Source organism: Dermochelys coriacea, chromosome 2 (genome assembly GCF_009764565.3).
Source record: "Dermochelys coriacea isolate rDerCor1 chromosome 2, rDerCor1.pri.v4, whole genome shotgun sequence".
Taxonomy (NCBI): domain Eukaryota; kingdom Metazoa; phylum Chordata; order Testudines; family Dermochelyidae; genus Dermochelys; species Dermochelys coriacea.
In genome coordinates this window covers 264179056-264206143 of record NC_050069.1, presented here as the reverse complement: position 1 = coordinate 264206143, position 27088 = coordinate 264179056, and the positions used below count along the sequence as shown (strand labels likewise).

Here is a 27088-nt window from a genome sequence, read left to right as displayed (position 1 = left end):
CAGGAGCCGCAAAAAAGTCTTACAATGAGAGACTTAAGAAGCTCAGTTGATCTTATGAATCAGAAGGTCAAGAGTTGAATTGATTAGTGTATGAGTACCTCCAAAGAGAAAATACTGGATACTAAAGGGTTTTTTAATCTAGCAGACAAGGCAGAACAAGAACCAATGGCTGGAAATTAAAGACAGACAAATTCAAAGGAGAAATTAGGCACAGATTGTTAACCACTGGAAGAAACTACCAAGGGAAGTGGTGGATGTTCCATCTCTTGATGTCTTCACAACAAGACTGGATGCCTCTCTGGAAGATACCAAACACAAGCTATTGGGATCAATGCAAGCATAACGGGGTGAAATTCTCTGGCCTGTCATATGCAAGAAGTCAGACTAGAAGACCCATTAGTCCAGCAGTGGGTAAACTTTTTGGCCTGAGGGCCACGTCAGGGTATGGAAATTGTATGGCAGGCCAGGAATGCTCACAAAATTGGGGGTAAGGGTGTGGAAGGGGGTGAGGGCTCCAGCTGGGGGTGCAGGCTCTTGGGGTGGGGGCAGAAATGAGGAGTTCAGTGTGTGGGAGGGGGCTCTGGGTTGGGTGTGGGGGGGCAGTGAGGGCTCTGGGGGAGGGCTGGGGATGAGGGTTTGAGGTACAAGAGGGGGCTTTGGGCTGGGATTGAGGGGTTCGGAGGGGGATCAGGACTGTGGCAGGGGATTGGGGCGAGGGGGGGCAGGATCAGGGGTGCTGGCTCCAGGCAGCGCTTACTGCAAGCAGCTCCTGGAGGCATGTCCCCCCTCCGGCTCCAAGGCACAGCCAGGCAACTCTGTGCGCTGCCCTGTCCGCAGGCGCCACCCCTGCAGTTCCCATTGGCCAGGAACTGCAACCAATGGGAGCTTTAGGGGTGGTGTCTGCGGACGGGACAGTGCCCAGAGCTGCCTGGCAACTCCTCCATGTACTACGCAGGAGGGGGGTCATGCCAGCTGCTTCCTGGGAGCCACGCGGAAGCAGGGCAAGCCCCCAACCCCGCTCCCCGGCTGGAGCGCCGGAGCAGGACAAACCCCCAACCCCACTCCCTGCTGGAGCTGAGGGCCAGATTAAATGGTCTGATGGGCTGGATATGTCCCATGGGCCGTAGTTTGCCCACCCTTGCAATAGTCCCTTCTGGCCTTAAACTCTATGAATCATGCACACCCTTTTGTGTTTTCATGAAAAGCAGTTCTCGAGACAATAAGGATACTGCCAGGAAGAGATGAGTTCAGGAAAAGTAGGAAGTATTTCAGGAAGACACTGCAATTCCCTATAGCACATGTTTATGTCCGAAGAAAATCTCTGTTTAAAAGCCATTTTTGGAACAGCAATGCCTCCAATAAATAGCTGTAGTTTCCTGAGTTCAACTAAGGCACTGCATGTCTGCAGTTTCAAAGAGGGAAATTAAATTTACAAGAATATGGCTGAAGTCTGACTAGCTCAATATGTGCTTGATTTATTTATGTTCACCATGTACAATGAGTCAGTGCTGTGATATTGTTATTACTGTTTCTATTCCGGGAGTTCCTAGAAGCATCATTGTGCTAGGCACTGTACACCACACAATCATAGAAATGTAGGGCTGGAAGGGACCTCAAGAAGTCATTAAATCCAGCCCCTAGGACCAAGTGTCCTTAAAAACCTCCAATGACAGGGATTCCACAATCTGTCTTGGAAGCCTGTTCTGGATCTTAGCTACCCTTAGAGTTAGAAAGTTTTTCCTAGTATTCAACCTAAATCTTCCTTGCTGCAGATTAATCCAATTACTTCTTGTCCTATTATAACCCCACACCTTCTGGGTGTGGGGTTCTGTCCCATCTAGTGGCACTGAGACCACTTAGAGAAAGAGAGAGAGAAAATGAGTCTGCTGTACAGCCTTAGCTAACAGGCTGTTGGCTTTTCGCTCAAGCAGTAGAGGCTCACGCACTAAGCTCCAGAGGTCCCCGGTTTGATCCCGCCCAGATCTGTTGGTGTTATACTATCATCAGTGGACATGGAGAACAACTGAACCCAAGCTCTCATTATAACAGCCCTTTACATATTTGCTCAGTCTCCTTTTCTCTAGATTAAAACGTCCTTTTTTTAAAAAAAAAACAACCTTTCCTCAGAGGTCAAGTTTTCTAAACCTTTGATCATTTTGGTTGCTCTCCTCTGGACTGTCTCCAATTTATCCACATCTTCCCTAAAGTGTGACACCCAGAACTGGACACAATACTGCAGCCGAGGCCTCATGAGGGTTGAGTAGAGCAGGACAATTACCTCCCATCTTACATATGACACCCCTATTAATACACCTCAGAATGTTAGCTTTTTTGGAAGGGACAGTAGCAGCCTCTGTGCAAAACATTTTCTCTGCCAGGCGAGTCTTCCAAAGCGCATGTTACGATAAAAACACCAATTCTTCTTCTCTCTCTCTCCAGGCAGATAGAATGCCCTTCATCCAGGCTGCAGAATGAGGGGGCTTGACTCACAGTGGGACTTGGGCTCTTATCCATCCCCCTAGCAGGGTGCTAGAGCTTGAGTCCTGAGTGCTTGCTGACCTGAGTCAGGCTGTGTGTATGGACAGAAGGGAAGCTTGGGCTCAAACCTGAGTCAGAGGTTGGGGTTAGTGTAGACATACCTGTAAAGGCCAATGATAGAATAAAATGCCTGTAGGGAAATTTCTAATCTTAGGCAATTTTTTCCATTTGTCTCAATTGTTTTAATTCAAGAATACCTGTTCCACTGCCATAAAATTCCATTGTCACCTAAGCCTTGGTCAAAATTAAATTAAAACAAACCTTCACACTTGAGTTTTTCATATTTCATTTTGATTTTGTGAAACTGATCCAATTTCCCCCCCAAAAACAGGTGAAATTTTATGGGCTTTCATTTGATAAGTAGGATTGTTATTTGAGTGAAGATTTGATGAAAGGGTCCTTAACACATGTAACAGGAATGAATGAAAATTCAGAAGATTATAAAAAATAATATATTTTTCTAATGTGAGCTACATGATATAGAGATTCATAGATTTTCAGGCCAGAGTGGATTATTATGATCATTCTTCTGACCTTTAGCATAATACCAGGACAGAGAATTAGTTTTATTCTTCTCTCATAGAGAATAGTAATTGAATTACTTTTAGAGTTCCAATTAAACACTACAGAGGACTACAAAATCATGAATGGTGTAGAGAAAGTGAATAGGGAAGTGTTATTTACCCCTTCACATAACACACGGACCAGGGATCACCCACTTAAATTTGTAGGCAGCAAATTTAAAACAAATGTAAGGAAATAGTTCTTCATACAATGCGCAGTCAACCTGTGAAACTCAGTGCCAGGGAATGTTGTGAAAGCCAAAAGTATAACAGGGCTCAATAAAGAACTGGATAAATTCATGGACGATAGGTCCACCGATGGCTATTAGCCAAGATGGTCAGGGATTCAATCCCATGCTCTGGGTGTCTCTAAACCTCTGACTCCCAGAAGCTGGGACTGGCTGACAGAAGATGGATCACTCAATCGTTGCCCTGTTCTGTTCATTCCCTCTGGCGCTGTCCACTGTCAGAAGACAGGATACTTGGCTAGGTGAGCCACTGGTCAGACCCAATATGGCCATTTTTATGCGTTATCCATAGCAGGTAAGGTGCTTAGTTATCTAAAGGTATTTCTTCATTGCCAAGCAAGAAAGTGTGTTCTTAACATGGGTTAAAATAGCAGTGAAGACACGGCAACTCAACCTATAACTTGTGTTAGCAACTTGAGTTAAAGCCCAAGGCAGACCGGGGTTGAACTCGAGCTGCCAGCCTGAGTTAAAGGCCGAGTTGCCGTGTCTTCACTGCTATTTTAACCCTAGTTAGCTAACTCATGCTAAGAGCACACCTTTGGTTTTTCCCCCATAGAAGACGGACCCTAAAATAAATACCTATGGATTGGTGCTTAGAAATACAGTGGCGGGATAGATGGACAGATGAGAGCCACTCTTTCAGTACATTCATTGTCCCTTTTTTATTTTTCCTTTTTATTTAATTCCAAGCTTTAATTAGAGCCCAGAACATGGAAGAATTGAACAGACAAAAGGTGACTATTACTGTTTTGGTCTTTGTGTATTTCATTCATGGCTAGAAAAGTGACGCCTTGTGGTGTCAGGTCTGCATTGTTTTGTGTTTGCTTTCTGCCGTGAACAAAAGACGACAAACTCTTTACAGCAGTATGCATATTTCTGGCATTTTCAGTTCTTATCTCTGGATATAAGCAGAAAATCACTGGTGTCTACAAGACCTGTTGCTTTTGGTGATATAGATTCATAGATACTAAGGTCAGAAGGGACCATTCTGATCATCTAGTCCGACCTCCTGCACAGCGCAGGCCACAGAATCTCACCCACCCACTCCTACAAAAAACCTCACCTATGTCTGAGCTATTGAAGTCCTTAAATCATGGTTTAAAGACTTCAAGGAGCAGAGAAGACTCCCTCCAGTCACCCATGCCCCATGCTACAGAGGAAAGCGAAAAACCTCCAGGGCCTCTCCAATCTGCCCTGGAGGAAAATTCCTTCCCGACCCCAAATATGGCAATCAGCTAAACCCTGAGCATATGGGCAAGATTCACCAGCCAGATACCCAGGAAAGAATTTTCTGTAGTAACTCAGATCCCATCCATCTAATATCCCATCTCAGGGGATTTGGCCTATTTACCCTGAATATTTAAAGATCAATTACTTACCAAAATCCCATTATCCCATCATACCATCTCCTCCATAAACTTATCGAGTAGAATCTTAAAACCAGATAGATCTTTTGCCCCCACTGCTTCCCTTGGAAGGTTATTCCAAAACTTCACTCCTCTGATGGTTAGAAACCTTCGTCTAATTTCAAGTCTAAACTTCCTGGTGGCCAGTTTATACCCATTTGTTCTTGTGTCCACATTGGTGCTGAGCTTAAATAATTCCTCTCCCTCTCCTATATTTATCCCTCTGATATATTTATAGAGAGCAATCAAATCTCCCCTCAACCTTCTTTTAGTTAGGCTAAAAAGCCAAGCTCCTTAAATCTCCTTTCATAAGACAAGTTTTCCATTCCTCGGATCATCCTAGTAGCCCTTCTCTGTACCTGCTCCAGTTTGAATTCATCCTTTTTAAACATGGGAAACCAGAACTGCACACAGTATTCTAGGTGAGGTCTCACCAGTGCCTTGTATAACGGTACTAAAACCTCCTTATCCCTACTGGAAATGCCTCTCCTGATGCATCCCAAAACTGCATTAGCTTTTTTCACAGCCATATCACATTGGCAGCTCATAGTCATCCTATGATCAACCAATACTCCAAGGTCCTTCTCCTCTTCCGTTACTTCTAATTGATGCGTCCCCAACTTATAACTAAAATTCTTGTTATTAATCCCTAAATGCATAACCTTACACTTTTCACTATTAAATTTCATCCTATTACTATTACTCCAGTTTACAAGGTCATCCAGATCCTCCTGTATAATATCCCGATCCTTCTCTGAATTGGCAATACCTCCCAGCTTTGTATCATCTGCAAACTTTATTAGCACACTCCCACTTTTTGTGCCAAGGTCAGTAATAAAAAGATTAAATAAGATTGGTCCCAAAACCGATCCCTGTGGAACTCCACTGGTAACCTCCCTCCAACCTGACAGTTCTCCTTTCAGTAGGACCCGTTGCAGTCTCCCTTTTAACCAATTCCTTATCCACTTTTTGATGTTCACATTGATCCCCATCTTCTCCAATTTAACTAATAATTCCTCATGTGGCACGGTATCAAATGCCTTACTGAAATCTAGGTAAATTAGATCCACTGCTTTTCCTTTATCTAAAAAATCTGTTACTTTTTCAAAAAAGGAGATTAGGTTGGTTTGGCACGATCTACCTTTTGTAAAACCATGAATCGAGCAAAAGCATAATGGCTTGATTTTCCTAATGCTTTGCACTGTGGGTAGTCATGTATTCTTGTGCCATGTGACTACAAAATGGATATAACACACTATTATTTTGATTTGTTTTACAACTGTCTTGCACTCAATTTGCACGGATGTAAATGGCAACACATACTGCACAGAAAGTCTAAGCCCTGGTCTACATTATGGGGTTAGGTCGAATTTAGCTGCGTTAGGTCGATTTTAACATGAATGTGTCCACACAATCCACCCCGTTCCGTCGACTTAAAGGGCTCTTAAAATCGACTTCTATACTCCTCCCCAGCAAGGGGAGTAGCGCTAAAATAGACCTTGCTGGGTCGAATTTGGGGTAGTGCAGACGCAAATCAACGGTATTGGCCTCCAGGAGCTATCCCAGAGTGCTCCATTGTGACCGCTCTGAACAGCACTTTGAACTCCAATGCACTAGCCAGGTATACAGGAAAAGCCCTGGGAACTTTTGAATTTCATTTCCTGTTTGGTCAGCATGGCGAACTCAGCAGCACAGGTGACCATGCAGTCCCCCCAGAATCATAGCGTGTAGAATGTTTCTACGCTCCCCATCATCTCCATCCCTGAGGTTATCACAGATTAAAAGGCAAAAAAAACCGCACTCGCGATGACATGTTTTCCAAGCTCATGCAGTCCTCCTGCATTTATAGGGCACAGCTTAATGCATGGAGGCATTCAGTGGCAGAGACCAGGAAAGAATTAAGTGAGCGTGAAGAGCAGAGGCAGGATGCAATGCTGAGGCTAATGGGGGAGCAAACAGACATGATGAATCATCTGTTGGAGCTTCAGGAAAGCAAATGAGAGCACAGACCCCCACCTGCATTCAGTGTGATGGGGTTGGGACTCACTCACTCCTGTAGTTGACGCTGGGAATTAGCTCAGTTCATGCAGAGCGCCCTCTGCTGGTGGTGTCCTATCCATCTCTCGCCCTAGATTGGCATCTCAACCTGCATTGCTCCCAGCACTCTCTTCAGGACATTGCCCTCTGGTAGTGCCCATGACTCCTGACTCACCCCCTTCCGGGGGTTTGGTGTTATCAGCAGTCCTTCTTTTCGCCCCAGCCACAATGGCCAACCACATCCCCAAAGTCTAACCCCTTTTGGCAGGGGTCTGGTGCAGTCCGTGATGGCCACTCCTAACGGCCAGGTGGAAGTGCAAAGAGGAAGGGGCAGACCAAGGCCCGCCCTCTACTCTGGATCCCAACCCAGGGACCCTTTGGTGGCAGCCTTCCTGCTACCCTCCTTTTCTCCATCTCTCTCTCTGGGCCATTTCCCCTCTAGCCCCTTTGCATCGGCTAGGCCCTTTTTCTCAGGGCCCACAGCCCAGCAGGTACTGGGCAGGAGTTTCCTTCTGCTTCCCCAGCCTGCGCTGCACCTGGTGCTAGTCTCCTCCTGCAGGAGACAGACCTTCACACACTGAAGGCCTAGGAGAGACTGCCTGCTCCCTTCCTGGGCAGCCTTTATATAAGGCCTAGCCTAGCCCTGATTGGCTGGCTGTAATACTGGCCCTGATTGGCTCTCTAACAGGCCCTCTCTGATTGGCTGCCGCCTTTTGCAGTGGCTCTGGCCTGTTGTAGCCCAATCTGGCATGGGGGTGGAGTACCGCCCCACCAAAAACCTCCTACTCTCCTCCCCATGTTCCATAGCCTCCTCACTCAGAGGCCCAAGAATGCGGGGCGGGAGGCTCCGGGCACCCAGCCACTCCATTCCAGAGGATCGCCCAAGCAACAGAAGGCTGTCATTCAAACAGTTTGATTTTTAGTGTGGCTACAATCAGCAATGTGGCCTTGTCCTTTTCTCCTCCCCAACTCCATCTGGGCTTCCTTGTCCATTATCTCATTTGTTTGTTTGTTTTAATTAATAAAGAAAGAATGCATGGTTTCAAAACAATAGTTTCTTTATTTCGAAGAGGGGAGAGTGGTTGGCTTACAGGGAATTAAAATAATCAAAGGGGGCGGGTTTGCATCAAGGAGAAACATACACAATTTTCACACCGAAGCCTGGCCAGTCATGAAACTGGTTTTCAAAGCCTCTCTGATGCACAGCGCACCTTGCTGTGCTCTTCTAATTGCCTTGGTGTCTGGCTGCTCAAAATCGGACACCAGGCGATTTGCCTCAACCTCCCATCCCACCATAAAGTCTCCTCCTTACTCTCACAGATCTTATGGAGCACACAGCAAGCAGCAATAACAATAGAATGTTGGTTGTGCTGAGGTCTGACATAGTCAGCAAGCAGCACCAGCAGGCTTTTAAACGTCCAAAGGCACATTCTACCACCATTCTGGACTTGCTCAGCCTATAGCTAAACTGCTCCTTACTATTGTCCAGGCTTCATGAGCCATGGGAGCAAGGGGTAGGCTGGGGTAGGTGCGACCACGCGGTGCTGCCGGCTGGGAGAGCAGCCTGAGGCAGAAGCCTCCAGCTCGCATGGTATTCCAGGCAGGACTGAATCTCCATGCGATGAAACTTAAAGAAGAGAATGACCTGGAGTCTCTGGCTCCCATTCGGTGCTCTAAGAGGATGATAGCCATGTCTGTCCAGGCGCCCCTGATCGACTTCACTGAGGTCTGCCAGGAGCACCCAGGAGTCGTATGACGGCTATCAGTCCCACTGCACCGTCTGCTGCGAAGACAAGGAGCTGCTGCTATGTAGCAATGCAGTACCGCGACTGCCAGCAGCACCCAGGAGACGTACAGTGAGCTGAGTGGGCTCCATGCTTGCCGTGGTATGGTATCTGCCCGGGGAACCCAGGGAAAAAGGCACGAAACGATTGTCTGCCGTTGCTTTCACAGGGAGGGGGGCCTGACGACATGTTCCCAAAACCACCCGTGACAATGTTTTTGCCCCATTAAGTATTGGGAGCTTAACCCAGAATTCCAATGGGCAGCGGAGTCTGTGGGAACTGTGAGATAGCTACCCACAGTGCACCGCTCTGTAAGTCGATGCTAGTCACAGTAGTGAGGACACACTCCACTGACTTAATGCACTTAGTGTAGACATACGCAATCGACTGTATAAAATCGGTTTCTAAAAATCGACTTCTATAAAAGCGACCTAATTTCATAGTGAAAACATAACCTTAGTATAAATTGATGGAGCACTATTAGTCTGGTGAAAAGACAGGAGACTGGTTCCAGGCCATCAGGCCTTTCATCTCTAGATCACTGCTTCAACTCTAACAGGATCTGTAGTGATTGGAAGTCATACTCAGCTGGTGGCTATTAATAAATAACTAATAATACATAATGCTTGTGTACAGCTTGGGTCTTGCCCCCAGTGGAGTTAATGGCCGTTTTGCCATTGTCTTTAGTGGGAGTGGGAGCATGCCAATCATGCCTTTCATCTGAGGATCTCAAAGCACTAAAGGAAGACAGGTATTGGATGGTCTGTGTGAAATGAGTTTGGGGTTTCTGTTCAGCTGCCAGTGGATAGGTGTCCCCTTATAACTGTACCACAACGCCACCATAATTACCAATGATCAGCACATTGGCTGGCTGTGCCAGAAGATGTGGGCCAAGGACTGAACTCCCATCTCATCCCTAGAGCTGGTCCCTCCCGCTCAGGACTGAGGCTCATTCGGAGAGCAGTGGGGACATGTTACGATCTGATGCACAATCCCCAAACACAAGGAAATTGAAGCAAGATGCGCTGGGAGGTGGTCAATCAAAACATGTAATAACCATGAAATGGCTAAGTCAGCAACAGTCTGAGCAAACATAATAACAGGCCAAACACACACACACAAGTCATCCCAGGGCAGGGGGGAGTTCACTCTGCTGTTGCCCATGTTGCCTTCATTGGGAACCAGGCATGTGCACTCAAGGGCAGAATTTGGCTGTAGGCATGTTGCAAAGTGGGTTTGTTGTGTTGTTCGTGTTTTGGCTTTCAGCTGAGCTCCTATCCAGGCATGTCAGATCTGTCACAAAAGGTTCCATGGAGCCTGTTGAGACATGAGGTGTCATTATATTGTTTGAAGCATTGCTATTCAGTACAAAGAATGTAGCCCCACTTCTGCCTCTGTAAGAAAGAGTGCTGTGGCTGTCGAATCAAAGCAGCATTATGTTCTAGCTGCTTAGGCCTGTTTCATTTCTGTTCCCTGGCAACTTAGCTATTGGAGGCACCACTGGCCATATCACCAATGATTTGCAGCATTTATCAGCCCACAGACTCCTGTATTCTGGTAACTGCAGACAAGACCATGGGCTCTTTTGGGATCCAGACTGGATTCTGGTAGCCATTACAGCCTTGGTCTGTGCACCAGTTAGGTTTCATTAGCTAAGCACGGCTGGCCTGATAAGTACTTGAATGAGTGATTCAAGGAGCTGTGAGGTGCTTTGCAGGGTTGACTCAGTATGTGGCACACTTCCTTCTGAAACTGACCCAATACCCCAGCATGATGCTTGGGGACAATGTGCTTCTAGGGGTGCTGTATTCCAGATGAGACCTAAACCCAAGACTACTTATGGTCATGAAAGATCCCATGGACTTTTTCTCAAACTTAAGTGTGTTTACCCCAGTGTCCTGGTCATATTTACATTCATGTACCTCACATTTCCCCTGTATTGTCAATTGAATATAGAGTTCTTTTTCACTTCCTGTCCCTGGAGATGGCATTTGAGAGATGGGTTAAATGATCCCTGTGTGTAGTGTTTATATTATTTTAACTGTAAGGACTTTGAGACCTTCTGCATGAAAATCACAGTAAGATGCTGTAAGACTTTGCATCTTCCAGCTGCAAAATCACAAGTGCTGAGAAGAGCTAAAGGAAAATCCCTGGTAGCAGTAGAGGGCTTATGACAAACAGATGATCATTTCCAAGATCATCCAGTAGAGGATGGTGGTGCACATATATGCTAGAAGGTGCATTATACTGTTAATATTATCAGTTGAAACCGCCATGCCATCTCCTTGAACTGTTCCAAAAGGTGTTCTTACTTTTAAAGAATGTGTTAACATAAATGGAACCTTCATATCCCTTTGGGGGTTTTGTAATGTTGCAGTGTGGACACTCAAGCACAGACTTGGAAACACTGAATCCACAAGCCTGGATCCCACAGACCTGGATTTACAAAGCTGTGTCGTTGTACCCATAGTTACTTATCTCCCTCTCTGGCAAGCATTGCATTTTGGAGTGTCTTTTCCCCTCTCTAATACTTTGTTGACTCTCACTGTTGCTTCCTGCCTTCTGCACAGGAATTACCTTCTATGCAAACTTTCTGCCATACCTTTCCATCTATTCTTAGCTACTATAGTGAAACCAAATCCTGATCCCATTGAAGTCAAAATGGCAAAAGTCCCATTGACTTCAGTGGGGAAAGGATGTAGCCCTGAGATGGGCAGTAGGGTGGATTTCAGTGCTTGGTTTCTTTTTAATTTGGAGCTTTGCATTGGATTTCATATAAACTCCAATTCCCCCCTACCTCCCACCCACCCACCCACTTCTGAGAATAAGCCAAGAAGCCAGGCATAGTTTTCAAAGTCTCCTAGAATCCTTTGATGCATCCGATGAAGTGAGCTGTAGCTCACGAAAGCTTATGCTCTAATAAATTTGTTAGTCTCTAAGGTGCCACAAGTACTCCTTTTCTTTTTGCGAATACAGACTAACACGGCTGCTACTCTGAAACCTAGAATCCTTTGCACTGCCTACAAAGGGAATGGAAAAAGTCTGCATTCTGCTTGAATACTGAGATCTCAAACAGCGTGAGCTTTTAGAGAAATGCAGTGCTCATTTCAGAGGAAGCCTAAGTCATTAGCACAGTGCAGAATGGCCTGAAATGTTTTTTTCTTATTAAGGTGCTAGTCTTTTTGTTTTCCACACGTGGATCTTTCATCGACATATGTTTTCCATATGTTCCTTATTAGTCTTGCTTTCTATCTCACAAATCTGTTACTGATGCCATGAACTTATGCAATTAACTTGCTTAAGAAAAACACAGCAAAATTCCAGGCAGTATCCCTAGGAAAGCACTGGCCGATGGGTTTTTTAAAATGTTTTTACTCCTGCTTGTGTGGCATGTTCCACCTCCTCACACCATTGGAGACCCTTGTGAATGAGGACACTGGAATTCATTCCTACATGCTCTATTCAGTCTTTGTTCTGAGACCTTCCTATAGATATCAGAGAAGGGGGAGGAGGGAAAATGGGACATTGCTTTTAGCTGTTTTCCTGACTCGTACAGGCTGGATTCTCGGGGGATGGGTGCTTAGCTGTCAGAGAGGCGGAGACCGACAGGATGTTTAAATACTTACCATAAAGTCTCCTTCCAAACTGGCAGGGTATGGGTTTGGGGAGACGTCGGTACGTTTGTCTAAGGAAAGGAAAAGGACACGGATAGCAGGAAACTTTCTGATCCTGGGTTGCTGGGAGAGCCCTCAGCAAGAAACACAATGTCTCCGTGAGTAGCTTTTCCATAGCATTTTCCCTTCAGTTTAAACGACTGTACAATGCTTTGTGTACGGGAAAAGAGCAAGAGGGTGAAAAGATTGGCTTGGAAAATCAGGAGAGAACTCTGGCTAGCAGAAACATTTGTCTTATTTCACTTATTTTAGTATCTATTTTAAGAGTTCCCCTTTAGTTCCAAATTCTCTTCTCGGTTACACTGTATGACCCCACAGTGTAGCCTGCACTGGTGTAAACGAGAGGAGAATCTGAATCCTCAAGCCAGCCCCCGCTCTCAGTTACTTTTTCATGCACATAAGGGCTCCATCCAAAGTCCATTGAAGTTGGTGAAAAGATTCCCATTGATTGTAATGGATTTGGATCAAGCCCTAAAGGAGTAAAATCTGACCCCCAGTCTATGTTTAGTTATCTAGGAATGAAACATTTACTCTGTGTGCATTTTGTAGCCTGAATTTGATTTTCAATTCATAGATTTTAAATCCAGAAGGGACCATTCGATGATCTAGTCTGAGTTCAATGGTAGGGAAGCTATGTAATCTATTCCTCCTACCCACCAGTGCAGAATTGTTCCTTACTCTTTTTGTCCAGTGTAAGTGGACTACATAGGCTCTTATATTGTACAGTGAAGATACATAGGTGCCTATATGGAAAATACATACTGTTTTTCTTCTTTGACAGCATGCATCACTGGGAGATGGTACATGACATTTTCAGACTATTGTCCTGTTTGTTAAGCTAAATTGATGTGATCATATCCTACGATGGAAACTTGGTTTATCTTATAAGTTCTTTGAAAGTATAAAGGGAATATTTAAAGAAACAACCTTATGATTAAAGCCCTCGCAATTATATTTGGCAGCTATATAGTTTCCTCAGTTGAACAGTTGCAAAAAGCGCCCCCAAATTAAACTGAGCATTACAACTGGAGATCAAATGTTCTAAGTGTCTCTTCTCATTGTCTCCTGGGCTAGTTATATTACTCACAGCTATTTTGCCTGGAAAGGTGGGTGGACTCATAGCATTATAACATGGCTGTTGAGATTTATGAATTTGCCTGGTTCCTCCAGAATGATGGAGGCAAAAGTATTGCACTGGGAATTAAAGAAGCTACTACATGCAAAATTAGTCCCTAATCCCGCATACGTTTACACACGGGTTTAAGGGTTTGCAGGTGCTTTAAAATACACTGGGCTCAATTTCTGCTGATAACTGAATAGTTTGTTAAAAGTTTACATTGACTATTATAGGAATCAAATAAGAGGGTTAATTGCCGGTGGTCTGAAGCCATTATTCCTTAATTAATTCAATTACTTTGCAATCTCCCCCACACACACACATACACACACTGTTTGGCTTGTGAACATTTAAAAGAGTGTAAGTCTCCCAAACCTGCTTCCACTGGCGTTAATGGGAAGTTTGCCAATGACTTCAGAGAGAACAGAATCAATTCCTTAAATCCCTGCTTTGCAATCTGACCTTGTAACCATACTGGTCGAATACTGCCGCCGAATTGCTGCCGCGGGACATGGACTGCCACCCCATTCTAATTGCCGCCCCAAGCATCTGCTTGGAGAGCTAGTGCCTGGAGCCAGCCCTGCTAGGAAGGGTGTATATTTGACTGAGGAAGGACACGAGGAATATTTTTGATGGTAAACCACATTTGACTGAAAGTCTGAATCCCATTTACTGAACAGTGAACTAAAAGGCAATACCCTATAGTCCCACTGGCAGCCCAGCGGCCGCATCCAGCCCACAGGACAATTCCCTCCAACCCTCAAGGCATCTGCTCCCACAGCGGCAGCTACCTGGAATATAGGGAGCATCGCAGTGAAATGTGGCACGTGCCAGAGACCTGTGCCACAAAATGGTGTCCTCCGCACGGCGTGACCTCTCATGTATGGTGCGTGCGAGGATACGCCGCATGGATGACGCCGTTTTTGTTTCTGTATGTGGCCCGCGGAGGTGCCACACAACTGCGCAAGCGGCCCACATCACTGAAGAGGTTGGACCATCCAAATTGGGGCCTGATTTTTGAAGTAGCCTCTAATTTTGTGCTTGCAATGAATTGCAGAGGTAAATGATGTCTAAGTATGAGCTGGATCAGACCACTGCTCCATCTAGTTCGGTATCTTGTCACCACAATGGGCAGCACCAGGTACTTTGAAGGAAGATGCAAGAAAGCATCAAAAGAAGTGGTCAATTATAACATAGACTGCTCAGAAGGGAAGTTTCTTCCTACCCTCCCTCCATTAAAGGTTGACTGAATACACAGAATTTACACCTGCAAATAACTGAGCTTGTAATTTTGCCCACAATTGACAATGGACCGTAAACCAGATGCTGTGTTAAAGAGCCTTTAAAATGTTAACCATTAGAGTTTAAAGAGCAGACAAAAATCATGTAAGAGAGATAAGGTGAGTGAGGAGATATCTTTTATTGGACCAACTTCTGTTGGTGGAAGAGACAAGCTTTCAAGCTCAACAGAGGTCTTCTTCGGGTCTGGGAAAGGTACTCAGAGTTTTACAGCTAAATACAAGGTGGAACAGATTGTTTAGCATAAGTAGTTAACATATATTCTAGGGGAGTCCATCTGTGTACCCTTCCTGGACCAGACCAGAACAAGAGTTCTGTTTAAACTCATACGCTTGTCTCTTCCACCAACAGAAGTTGGCCCTATAAAAGATGATATCTCACCCACCTTGTCTCTCTAATATCCTGGGACTGACATGGCTACAACAACACTGCAAACAAAAATTATGTAATGAATTTGGGGTGTTTTTCCTACTTGCTCTTGTTGTTCAACTCAGGAAATCCAGAAGTGGCATGAGTTGCTTTCTGCATTGTCACAGGATAATGTGATAGCATTTTCTTGAGTTACAGCTTAATTACGCTTGTGTCCAACAAAGACACTATGTAATTACTGCTGCTTAGTCTTTATGAAGCACCATGCAGCATTTCACAGTAACTCACAACAGAACTCTGTCCCCTACCTGTGCACACTATTATTATATAGTACTTGTATTACTGGAGCGCCTTGGAGCCCTAATCATGGATCGGAATTCCATTGTGCTAGGTATTGTATAAGCTCAGAACAAAAAGGCGGTCCCTGCCCTGAAGAGCTTACAATCTACCCTTTTAGTTTGCTGGGTTGGTTCATGTTCATGGCTGGAGATGCATAATTTGAACAAGAAGGCTTTTGAGAGACATTGGGATTCAACAGCTAGACTGGTGGTGTGGGAGACAGGAGACGTGGGTTCTACTCCCATCTCTGCCCCGACCTGTTTTGTAAACATGGGTAACTGTTTTGCCTCTTTGCCTCCGTTTCCCCTATCTGTAAAATGGGGATAATAACACTCTCCTTCTTTGTAAAGCTCTGTTGATGGAAAGTGCTAGATGATTATTATTATTACTTGCAACCAGTAGGATTTTAAAGACTGGTGGTTCTGTGTTTATAAAGGGCTCATTATGTATAAAAATAGAAACACTGGAAATTTCCATTTGACTTTACATCAGACCTCTGGACAGTAAAAGAATTTTCACAATATTTCAAGTCCTGGATCTGATTGTTATCTTTTGTGGTAGAATCAAGGTTGTTTGTTGAGGGAGCAGCAGTGTTGTATTTGGCTCATATCCTAAGAAACATCAATAGAAAAAATGGAGGAGTCTTTGCAAAGAGACAGAATTTAGATGTCAAAAAAACAAACAAAAAAACCAAACAAATGTCACATTGGTCCCAATCCGACATGCACGGATTTCAGATGGTTCAGGGAAAGCTCTCGTTGACTTCAATGATCCAGAACTGGGTCCATAGAAAGGAAGACCATAGGAAAGTATCAGTAATTCAGATAAAGTGATAAGAGCTTTTGGAAAGCTGATTCTAGTCCAGATCTGTGTACAGTGTAGGGGATGAAAATTTTTAAGCCACCCCTCTGGCTAGAAAGGAATAACCAAAACCAATGGGGCCTGATTCTGCTTTCAACAGCATACCTAGTGTGCATGAGATCAGAACAGGGTCCATCCGTTTTACTTGTATCATGTACAGCAGGATTGCTTCGTCATCTTTGGTTGAAAATGCATGGGCGAGGGATGAAAATGCATTGCGTTCTACTGCAGGAAAACACTCATGATTTGGCCCTTAAATACAGTAGGTGAGTAAACGAAACAGGCTGGATTCATCCCTCGTATAATTTCATTGACCAGCAGCATTAATGTGCCCTACATTACAGCCACCAGCAGCTGCATGCACTGCCCCCTCCAGGCAGATGGTTCCTGGCCAGGAGTGTGAACGATCTACATGGGGGAGCTCCGCCTAAGGGGTATTGCTGGATGAATGGGGGTATCCAAATAGGACCAAAATCCTGAATGCTTCTGAGCCCCGGCAGCTCCCATTGCCTTCAGTAGGCATTGCAGGTAGTTGGCGCTTTGTCCTGGACACAGAGGGCCAGTTTATAGTGGGAATCAACTAGAAGAAAGGTGGCCACATTTGGCACTGTGCTCACACCGTTGGGCACAATACGTTGGGTGGTGTCTAGGTGCAGACCCTCCCAGAATCCTGCTCTGTACCTGGGAAGCGACTGATAGGGAAGGAAATACTCTTTCAAGACCAATATGGTCTTTAGCAAAAATGAGAAGGCAGCTGGTGGCTTTAAAACACAAGAGTCCTCCAAAAAGAAATGTGTGTGCGAGAGTCAGGGGGAAGGGCAGAAGGACATGTGTTCTGCTAAGAGATTAGAACAGTGGTCCCCAGACTTTTCAGGGTTGCACCCCCCCTTGCCTGTTCATGCCCCTCCCCCGCCCCCGAGTTGAGACTGGGAGCGGGGTCGCGGCTCCTGGGGGGGGGAGGTGGGGACACGGCCAGGGGTAAGGAAACTCAGGCTAGGACTGCAGCTGGGGGTGGGAGTGGGGCTGGGAACAGAGCGGCAGCCAGAGGCCTCGGCTGGGGCCAGGTTTGGGGGCCTCGGCTGGGGGCGGGACCAGAGCAGAGCTGGGAGTGGACTGGGTTTGGGTGGAGGTCCCTCTCTGTCCCCTGTGAAGGCTGGCCCGGCCCCCCAAAAACGTTCCTCCACGCCCCCCATGCCCCAGGGGGCATGTCTACAGTTTGGGGAGCTCTGGATTAGACCATGTTCTGATAACCTACCTGGCTCCCTTCAAGTCAATGGAAGTTTTGCCATTGACTTCTGTTGGGCATAGTTTCTTATACTGCCCTCCTCATCGCACCTCTGAGCACCTTCCAGTCATGCTTTAAGTGACATAACTCCCATCTCTTACAAATGGGTTTGTTCTTTCTCTCATCATCTCCCCAGGAGGAGAAGTGTGTGTTGTGGTGGAGTGTTCTGCCTTGGTCGGGCTTTTTGTGTTTTTATTAACATGCACACACTGCTCAGTGGAGCTAGGATTTATTTCACTCCTCGTGCTTGAGTGGCCAGAACCTGCCCCGATGGAAGTGCATCTGTGACATCTGCAGGGGTGAAAGTAACGTAAAGGACTTACTGGTACGCTGGAGTCCTGAGTGGGGGCATGGTCTCAACCGGAAGAGGCGATTTAAGTGCCCCGGGGCTCTGGCTGGGAGACCTGGGGCCTTTAAATCACCCCGCTGCAGAGGTGGCTGGGAGCTCAGGGCTCAGGAGTGACCGCAGAGGTCCAAGCATTTTAAATTTCTGCTTGGGGCCCAGTGCCAGAGCCCCGGGGCTCCGACAGCCGGGCTCAGGCGGGGATTTAAAGGGCTCGGTGCTCTGGCCACTGCGGGGAGACCCCGCCCAAGCCCCGCTGCCGGAGCTCCAGAGGTGATTTAAAGGGCCCAGGGCTCCCCGCAATGGAAGGAGAGCCCTGGGCCCTTAAAAGCACCACCCAAGCCCCGCTGCCGGAGCTCTGGCGGTGCTTTAAAGGGCCTGGGGCTCCCCGCAGTGGCTGGAGCCCCAGGCCCTTTAAATCCCTGCTGGAGCTCTGCCACCACTACCCATAGCGGCGGCAGGACTCTGGCATCGCTTTAAAGGGCCCGGGGCTCCCCACAGTGGCAGGAGCACTGAGCCCTTTAAATCTCCACCAGAGCCCTGCTCCAGCAGCCAGGCTCCGGCGGTGCTTTAAAGGGTCCGGGGGTCCTGCCACTGCAGGGAGCCCCGGTCCCTTTAAAGCGCCACCCAAGTCCCGCTGTCGGAGCTCGGGAGGTGATTTAAAGAGCCCGGAGCTCCCCGCAGTGGCAGGAGCACTGGGCCCTTTGAATCACTGCCAGGGAAACTGGTCCGGTCCGGCACGGCGTACTGGCTCTTGCCGGTACACCATACCGGACCAGACCAGCTTACTTTCACCTCTGGACATCTGTGATGCAGAGCCAGGCCCAATGTGTGTGATGTGTATTGCTGCCCTGCTTTAGAATGCAAACTACATGGGTCAGGGACAGTGTCTTCCTTTGGGTTGCAGACAGGTACCAAGCACGCTGACGGGGCTTGGTGCAGAGCAAGAGTAATTCATACAAACTGAATTCCTTGCAACGCACATTTCTATAAACAGCAGTAATGTAGTTGGGAGTCTGAAAACAGCAATCTCATGTTGCTCTCAATTTTTTTTTTTAAAGCAGGTTCAGAAGATCCTGATTTATAAAAAGCAAACAGAACAAACAGCTTCCCATGTTGCATCTGCAATTTGGGCCTGTCAATAATTTTGCACTATAATTATGGAGCAATTATTTGCAGGCACCAATGAAGGCATGTAGATGTTATGCCGCTGCCCTGGGTGGGTCATCAGCAGAATGTATTGAATCTCTGGTTTGAGATGCATGGGCTGCTCCTGCCTGAGCTAAGAAACCCATCGTGGGTAACTGAGGCTCTAGCTGGCTCATCAAGCTCTGTCTCTGGCCCAGCCACCGGAGGGGGGACACAAAGTGCCAGACTGAATGACAGAGGGCACATCTGCACGGCCTCACAGTTCAGACCAAGGGGGTGTGAATAGCAGGGCACAGCAAAGTGCTCTGCTGTAACTACCCCCATATGGATGCTGTGGGCACTACTCTTGTACAAGTCTGGAGCTTACCCTAATGAGGTGTGCTTGCAAATCAGGCAGTAATATCTACTTGCCTTTATCTGTGTGTCTGAGTAGCTGTGCCCTGAAAAGGGAAAGTGAGGGGCCCTATTAAAAATAAAGCTAATGCTAACTCCAAATCCGTATAATAATAATATACTGTTCTTTCCCAGTCATCTGCCTCTTGCAATACTCACATGCTTGTAAGTGATTGCTTTGTGTGTGATTCTTTAAAGGGCTTGTATTTGATTTAAACTTTCTTAAGCACCTGGTTTTTAAAAGCTCCATTACTCTGGAAAAAAAAATCCTGCTCTCGTTTGCTTGGTTTTGTGTTTCTTGGCTCGCTTACAAAATGGGCTTCAGGAATCAGAGTTGGATTCTGCAGGATGATGAACATCCTCTAGCCCTGCAACACCACTCGGGATCAGGTCCATAATTCATTCTTTCCTGTATCCACTGCTGACCGAGTGGCACGGGCGAGCGGGATAGTGTAGGATCACTGTCAGTTTCAGAATACGGGGAACCCTGACACACCCACTTTCTCCACTACCCTATAGTAATGTATAGGATCCCAAAACTCGCTGTTACCTTGCAGCCTGTTTCAAGACACTGGCCTGATGCAAGTGAGGTTAAAACCAATAGGCGCGCCACCTCTGTAAACTGACATCCCCAAGCTCACTGCAGCTGGCTCTGAGTACTTGCATCTTCTGATGCATGCATCCAACCATGATTATTGTTTATATTCCAGCAGTGCCTAGGAGCCCTAGTCGTGAACCAGGACCCAACTACTCTCGGGGCTGTACAAATATAGAACACAAAGAGGGTCTCTGCACTGAGGGATTTGCAGTGGTTGTTTAGCAAGGAAATACTGTTTGAATTTAACCAGAGAAATCTATCTATGGTACTGCAGCTGGGATTTGGAGGGAGATTGGGATTGGATGGGAGAGAAATTGGGACTGGCTGGGCAAGGAGATTGGGGACTGTAGGATGGAGGGGAGACTGGGACTGGAAGCTGGAGTGGGGAGGAGAGAGGAGGCTGGGACTGGAATAGAAAGGAGATTGAGACAGAGCTGGGGAGGGAGAGGCATCTGGAATTAGTTGGGTGGGGAGGCTGGGACTGGTAGTTGCAGGGAGGGGAGGTTGGTACAGGTTGGGCAAGGAGACTGGGACTGCAGGCTGGGAGAGACTGGGTTTGGGAACCAGCAATAGAAATGTGGGGGAGAAGGAAAGGCAATCCAGCGGTTAAGGTATTTGACTAGGACTTGGGAGAGCCATGTTCAATTCCCTGCTGCTTCACAGGCTTCCTGCATAACTTTTGGTACGTCACTTAGCCTCTCCATGCCTCAGTTCCCCATCTGTAAAACTGTTCTGCCTCATGGGGGTTTTGAGAGGATAACAATTCTTGCATGCTCAGATACTGCAGTGATAGGGGACATTTGAGGGATGTGTGGGGAGGAGGAGATACAGGAACTTGGATAGCTAGCCCAGAGCGGGAGATTAGGACTGGGTAGACAAAGAGAATGAATCTGGGGCAAGGAGCCAGGGATGGGGCAGGTGGGAGGAACTGGACAGAAGGGGTCAGGTTTGTGGGGAACGGACAGAAGAGTCTGAGCCACTAGAGCACATGGCCTTCCAGAGCCTGGACTGGAACCCAGATTCCTGAGTCTCCCCATTCCTCTGCTGTCAGCAATACCTGTGAAACCCACTGGCGAAGTGTGCATCTTGTCCCTCTGTGAGCCTGGTCCACACAGCGCATGACAACCTGCTGCTCCCTTAGCTCACATGGCAGAGCTCTGTGCGACGGATCTAAAGGTTCCAACCCTGCGGAGGGCTTGTGGGTGTCAATATGACGCCACACGATGACATTTCTGTTTTTTTCAGTTTGCATTTTAAAAAACCTAGGACATAAACACAAAACTTGTCAAAAGAACATTATTAGGGTTGTAAAGTCAAACACGCAAAGGTTGGGAACTGCCAGAGTTAAGGTTGCCTGTGCAACCTTATTTCAGTTCCCTCATATGCATGCATTATGGTACCATCTTTAATGACATGATCACACACTGTTTTTTCTACAGGACTTCTGCCTCATTCAGTGAACAGCCTGGACAGTGCACACTTAGTGAGCAGCGCTATTCAGTATTTTGTTTTAGCCTCGTTGTTCAATGTGCAGCCCCATGACTTATTTAGCACACCCTATTCAAACCCTGCTCTTATTAATTTCCGTGTGAGATTTTCTATGGTGCTCATCACTGTAGTATCCAGTGCTTCATAAACATTAATTAATCAATCTTCACAACACCCCTGGAAGGTGTGGGAGTGGTGTTATCCCCATTTTACAGATGAAGGGGTGAGGCACAGAGAGATTCAGATTAAAAGTGTAAGTTTGGGAGAGACGATGAGGACTTGATTTTTCAGCATTAAACAGCAGTTTATTTGTTCAAAGCACCGCGCCCATTGACTTCAGCTGCAACTGTGAATGCTCAGCACTTCCGCAAATCAGACTCCAGGGTCTCAAATTAGGCTTCCAGAAAATGAGGAACACACAAGTAATGACCACCCGTGGCCTTGTCCCCTGGCCTCATCAGAAGTCAAAACCAGGCAGTGCTCACAGCCACTATGGGAAAGAGCTACCCAAGCAGTGGGGGACCCAACTCTGGGGCTGACAGAGCCTTCAGGGAGCTGCCTTGGGAGCCTTCAGGGAGCTGCCCCAGTGGGCGGGGACAGGCCAGGGACTGCTCTTGGGCACCCCTGCCCACAGCCCGGGCAGGCCAGCAGCTGCTGCTCTCTCTGCTCTGCCTTCAGAACTAGGCAGTCAGAGAATGGCAGTTGCTATAGGTGCCATAGATAGATTTCTCTGGTTACATTCAAACAGTATTTCCTTGGTAAACCCCCTGCCCCCAGCACCACCCCTAGTTCATGGAAAATATAGTATGTGATCTTTTGATTAAAGCCTGTGTCATAATGCATATGCACAAGGGGGGCAAGTTAAAGTTGCACAGGCGACCTTAATTCTGGCATCTCCTTACCGTTGACTGCTTGACTTTGCAACTTTAATAATCAGAGGGGTAGCCGTGTTAGTCTCTATCCACAAAAACAATGAGGAGTCCAGTGGCGCCTTAAAGAGTAACAGATTTTTTTGGGCATAAGCTTTCATGGGTAAAAAACCCTTGCCCACGAAAGCTTATGCCCAAATAAATCTGTTAGTCTTTAAGGTGCCACCAGACTCCTTGTTGTTTTTGTCAACCTTAATAATGTTCTTTTAGTGTAGCTTTTGTGTGTGTAATGTGTACAGATACCTGCTTTCAGTGTTTATGCACCTATTGACTATCTCTTATATATTGTAATTGACCACTAGCATGTTAGGCACTCGACTGATAGAATCATAGCTGTTCAGCTGTGTCATTGGATCTGTATTGCTAACAGAGAGTCTCAGTTAGCATTTAGCTCAAGTGGTAGGGGGACCTGTGTTATTGGAGTAGGAGAATCAGATCTCTGTCCCCACGTCATCAAGTTCAAAGTGCTGGTGGCAGCATAGTGACAATTGTGAGATTCCTAAATGGCCATCGGTTTGTTTATAGTATAAGGTCCTGATCCTGCAATGAATGGACAGACCTCTCAACCCATACGGAGTCCCATTGACTGAAGGGTTCGTCCATGGGAGATCACTATAAGATCATGGCCTAAACATATCCAGTGTAGTGCACTTATTTGTGCAAATAATGGAAACTACTTATAATGAGCTTGTATATAGTGATGTAAAGTAAAACTCTTAATTGTTTCAGTGCCTTGCAAATTAAAATTCCACTTATGCTGAGCCTCTCATAATAGTGATGCTGATCTCTGGAATAAAATGACTTCACTCTGATATCATCCTGCTATGTACCAATGCCACTATTATAATGAGGTCTGTTGCCATGAACAAACAGAGCTACATGAACTTATATGTTATGTTTTTTCTTCCTGCTTTTCTTGCAGGTTATAAATGATTAGCCCTTATGACCAACATGAGCTGGAGTTTTCTCACCCGCCTGCTAGAAGAAATTCACAATCACTCCACTTTTGTGGGGAAGGTCTGGCTCACCGTACTGATCGTCTTCCGTATCGTCCTGACAGCTGTCGGAGGGGAGTCCATATACTCAGATGAACAGAGCAAGTTCACATGTAATACCAAGCAGCCAGGCTGTGACAATGTCTGCTACGATGCCTTTGCACCGCTGTCACATGTCAGGTTCTGGGTCTTCCAGATCATCATGATCTCAACCCCTTCCATCATGTACCTGGGCTATGCCATCCACAGGATCGCTAGGTCCTCCGAGGAGGAGAAGAGGCTTAAGGTACTCAAGAAGAAGAAGAAGCAGTTTGCTTTGAACTGGCAGGTGGTCCGTAACTTGGAAGACCCTTTGGAAGCAGACGAAGAGGAGCCCATGATCTCCGATAACACGATGGAAAATGAGGAGAAAGCCAAAGCAAACAAGAAGAGCAAGGAGCAGCAGAAGCACGATGGGAGAAGACGCATCCAGCAAGAAGGGCTGATGAAGATTTACGTCTTCCAACTCATTGCCAGAGCTTCATTTGAAGTTTGTTTCTTGGTTGGGCAGTATTTTCTCTATGGCTTTGAGGTGGAAGCGTATTTCGTCTGCAACAGAGCCCCTTGTCCTCACACTGTGGATTGCTTTGTGTCAAGGCCAACAGAGAAGACCATCTTCCTCCTGGTGATGTATGTTGTGAGCTGCCTGTGTCTGTTGCTCAACATGTGTGAAATGTTCCACTTGGGGTTTGGGACCATTAGAGATGCCATTCGCAACAGAAAGATTAATAGTTTCAGGCAGCCTCCATACAACTATTCCTACTCGAAGAATATCTCCTGTCCTCCCGAGTATAACCTGGTTGTGAAATCGGAGAAGCCAACAAAGGTTCCGAATAGCCTGTTGGCCCATGAGCAGAACTTGGCTAATGTTGCTCAAGAACAACAGTGCACAAGCCCAGATGAGAACATCCCACCAGATCTGTCCACCCTTCATAAACACTTGAGGGTGGCCCAGGAGCAGTTAGACATAGCATTCCAGAGCTACAATGCTACTCAGGCCAACATGCAGCCTTCCAGAACCAGTAGCCCACCTTCAGGTGGGACCGTAGTAGAACAGAACAGGGTCAATACTGCCCATGAGAAACAAGGTGCTAAGCCCAAAGCCAGTTCAGAAAAAGGTAGTTCTAGCAGCAAAGATGGAAAGACTTCTGTATGGATATAATTAGGTGCTTGACCGTAGCTCACAGACAGGACAATGTAAGTAGGGGCATGTTTTTTTCCAGCATTGTCTAGAATTCAATTCACAGAGCACAGGCACAATTTGATTGTGGGAGTAAATGTAGATGAAGAATGAGTTGTTTCAAACGTTATATTTGAATAATGTCTTCTGGTGTGTTAACAAAGACATTCCCTTTCTTGCCTAGTCCATATTCTCTCTGGGAACCTCCATCGAGCTAAACTGTACGGTGCTGCCTTCCCACCCACCCCCACACCCCCTGCTCCTGGCACTGCTTAGGGGCAGGAGTAACAGCCTTTCTTCTTATGTCACTCACTAGCTGTTTGCCCAGGATGACCCACTGCCAGCTCTCTGCGACAGAGACTGGACTGACAAGTGAGCTGGCTGGTGGGAAGGGGACTCTGCTGATCATTCAGAAGAAACATCTTGACTACCCTGAGCTGCTCCTGTCCTGCATCATGAGGCTATAGTACTGTACTTGTGTTGAGAACTGTTTAATTACTAACTGTCCTTCCTCCAATTAACTTGAATTCCTCTGTTAAAGGGGAAAATGGTGAGATGTTACATAAATGGCCATGATCCACTGGCCTGGCTCGTTTCCTGCCTAGATTCTTACATGCACTAACAAGCAGTCATTGGAGATGAACTCAACAGAGGTTGCAGCCAGGAGTCCTAACCATGCAGTAATGGAACATGAAGACTGTCAGAAGCACGGTAGCCATATTTTAAAGAATGTACGCGACCCTGAGTGATTAGCGTTGAGGTAAATTTTGTATCCTTTTCTTCTCCCAATCAGTGTTGAACTGCAAAGCAACCAGGATCAGTTGCTACGTAGCATTTGCAGGAAATTTGCATTGTAATGATGCTGCAGTGTAGCATTCGTTCCGGAGCTGGTGGGAATTGCAGCAGTTAGGCGTTTTTTAACACTGCTACTGCACATCTTAAGCAAAAGTGCCTTTAAGCAACCAGTAAAATGAAATGCAAAGTTTCTAATGTCTGTGTTAACTCTTGGTAGAGATCAGAAGACCAGGGCTGACAAATTTTGTACTTTTGTTTTAATCAAAAGCTTAGAAATAGTTGCAGAAAAATAGATCAATGCATAGTGTGTATGGCGTGTGTATGGAGACGTATATTTAAGTATATATACACACACATACAAATATTGTGTGAGATACAGATATATATAATGTAATATCAACCACATGATGATTTTTACAACTTCCCACCTCCACCAAAAAACCCACCAACTCAGAATGGTGGCTGATCTTCCTCTCTTGGAGGTCAAATGGCCAGCCCTTGGGCCAGATCCTCAGCTGGTGTCACTTGGTTCAGCTTCATTTACTTCATCTGACCCAAGCTGAGAATCTGCCCGCTTGACTTCAATGGGGACAGGAGAGGGGCCATTCACAAAAAGGCAGTTTAAGGACCAAATCCCCTTGCCTTGCTCACACGACTAGTTCCACTGGATTTGTCTACACCAGGTTATTTTGACTAAAGTTTACCACTGGAGATACCCACAATGCAACACTAATGCAGACCAAGTCTATTCAACATGGTGCTTAACAATGCCAGTGGCCGCTGGCACCTTGTCTGCTCTAGTTCTGCGGGAGAAAGTGAACCAATGGTGGGAGAAGTGGGGAAATCTTAAGAAAAGAAGCCCAGTCTAGACACCATTATTGACTTCCAGGAGGCTATTCAGTGAGGCAAGCAGGGTTAGGACCCTAAACACAGTGTGGCTCCAACTATAAGGATTTCTCTTTTTCAAACACTCTATGTAAGAAATACGTTGGCAATGTATTTTTTTCATCATGTATCTGACTTGTACAAAACTGACTGTGTCTGTGACTTTGTTGGGAATGAACTCTGGTAACAAGGAGCAGTAATGTAATTCTGACCCCTGGGAACATAGCTGAGTGATTTATCGGCCTGGGTATCAGTGGACCAGCTGAAGTAAAAAAGTAAATGAATAACTGCCCCATTTTCTGCTCTGTTGCTCTTGTGGAGAGACTGATCCTGCCAGGTGTCTAGACATCCTCAGTTCCTACTGTGGCTTTGCAGGGTGCATTCAAGAGCTTCCAGGATTAGACCCATAAATCTCAGTCCATGATAAACCTCTAAAGACTCTGAATGAGCAGAGCACTTAAGAATGTGCTTAACTTTAAGCAAGTAAGTAGCCCTGTGGGCCGACTCGTGCTAAAGTGCTATATTCAGTCAGGACCTAATAATGCACTTTCCAAAGCCCTACAACATCATCAGTGATTGTGACTGAGCAAATGATTGCTTGAAAAGGAATACAATGAGCAGCTCGTGAGAGCTTCTGGCAAAAATGTTTAATATATTTTGCTTAGCCATCTCTGACGTAATTTAGGGTTTGATCCTGTTCCCAATGGAGGACATCTCCTGGAAGCAGAATCTGCTCTGTATGATTTTTGAAAATGAATGAGTGACTCGAAGGGA

The 27088-nt window shown here is 46.2% G+C and overlaps 1 protein-coding gene across 5 annotated transcripts in view; it reads left to right on the top strand.

Annotated features, from left to right (window-relative positions):
- Window positions 1-25854, top strand: part of GJC2 (gap junction protein gamma 2) — a 128783-nt gene extending 102929 nt beyond the window's left edge. For 4 of the 5 annotated variants that reach the window (XM_043509761.1, XM_043509762.1, XM_038389373.2 and 1 more), the window contains one exon: window positions 23343-25854. In XM_043509761.1, coding sequence (XP_043365696.1) covers window positions 23363-24616 — 1254 coding nt within the window. In that variant the 5' untranslated portion in view covers window positions 23343-23362 and the 3' untranslated portion in view covers window positions 24617-25854. Of the gene's footprint in view, window positions 1-12220; window positions 12349-23342 lie in introns of those variants that run through there. The other variant, XM_038389374.2, reaches the window with a different exon arrangement.
- The last annotated feature ends 1234 nt before the right edge of the window (window positions 25855-27088 follow it).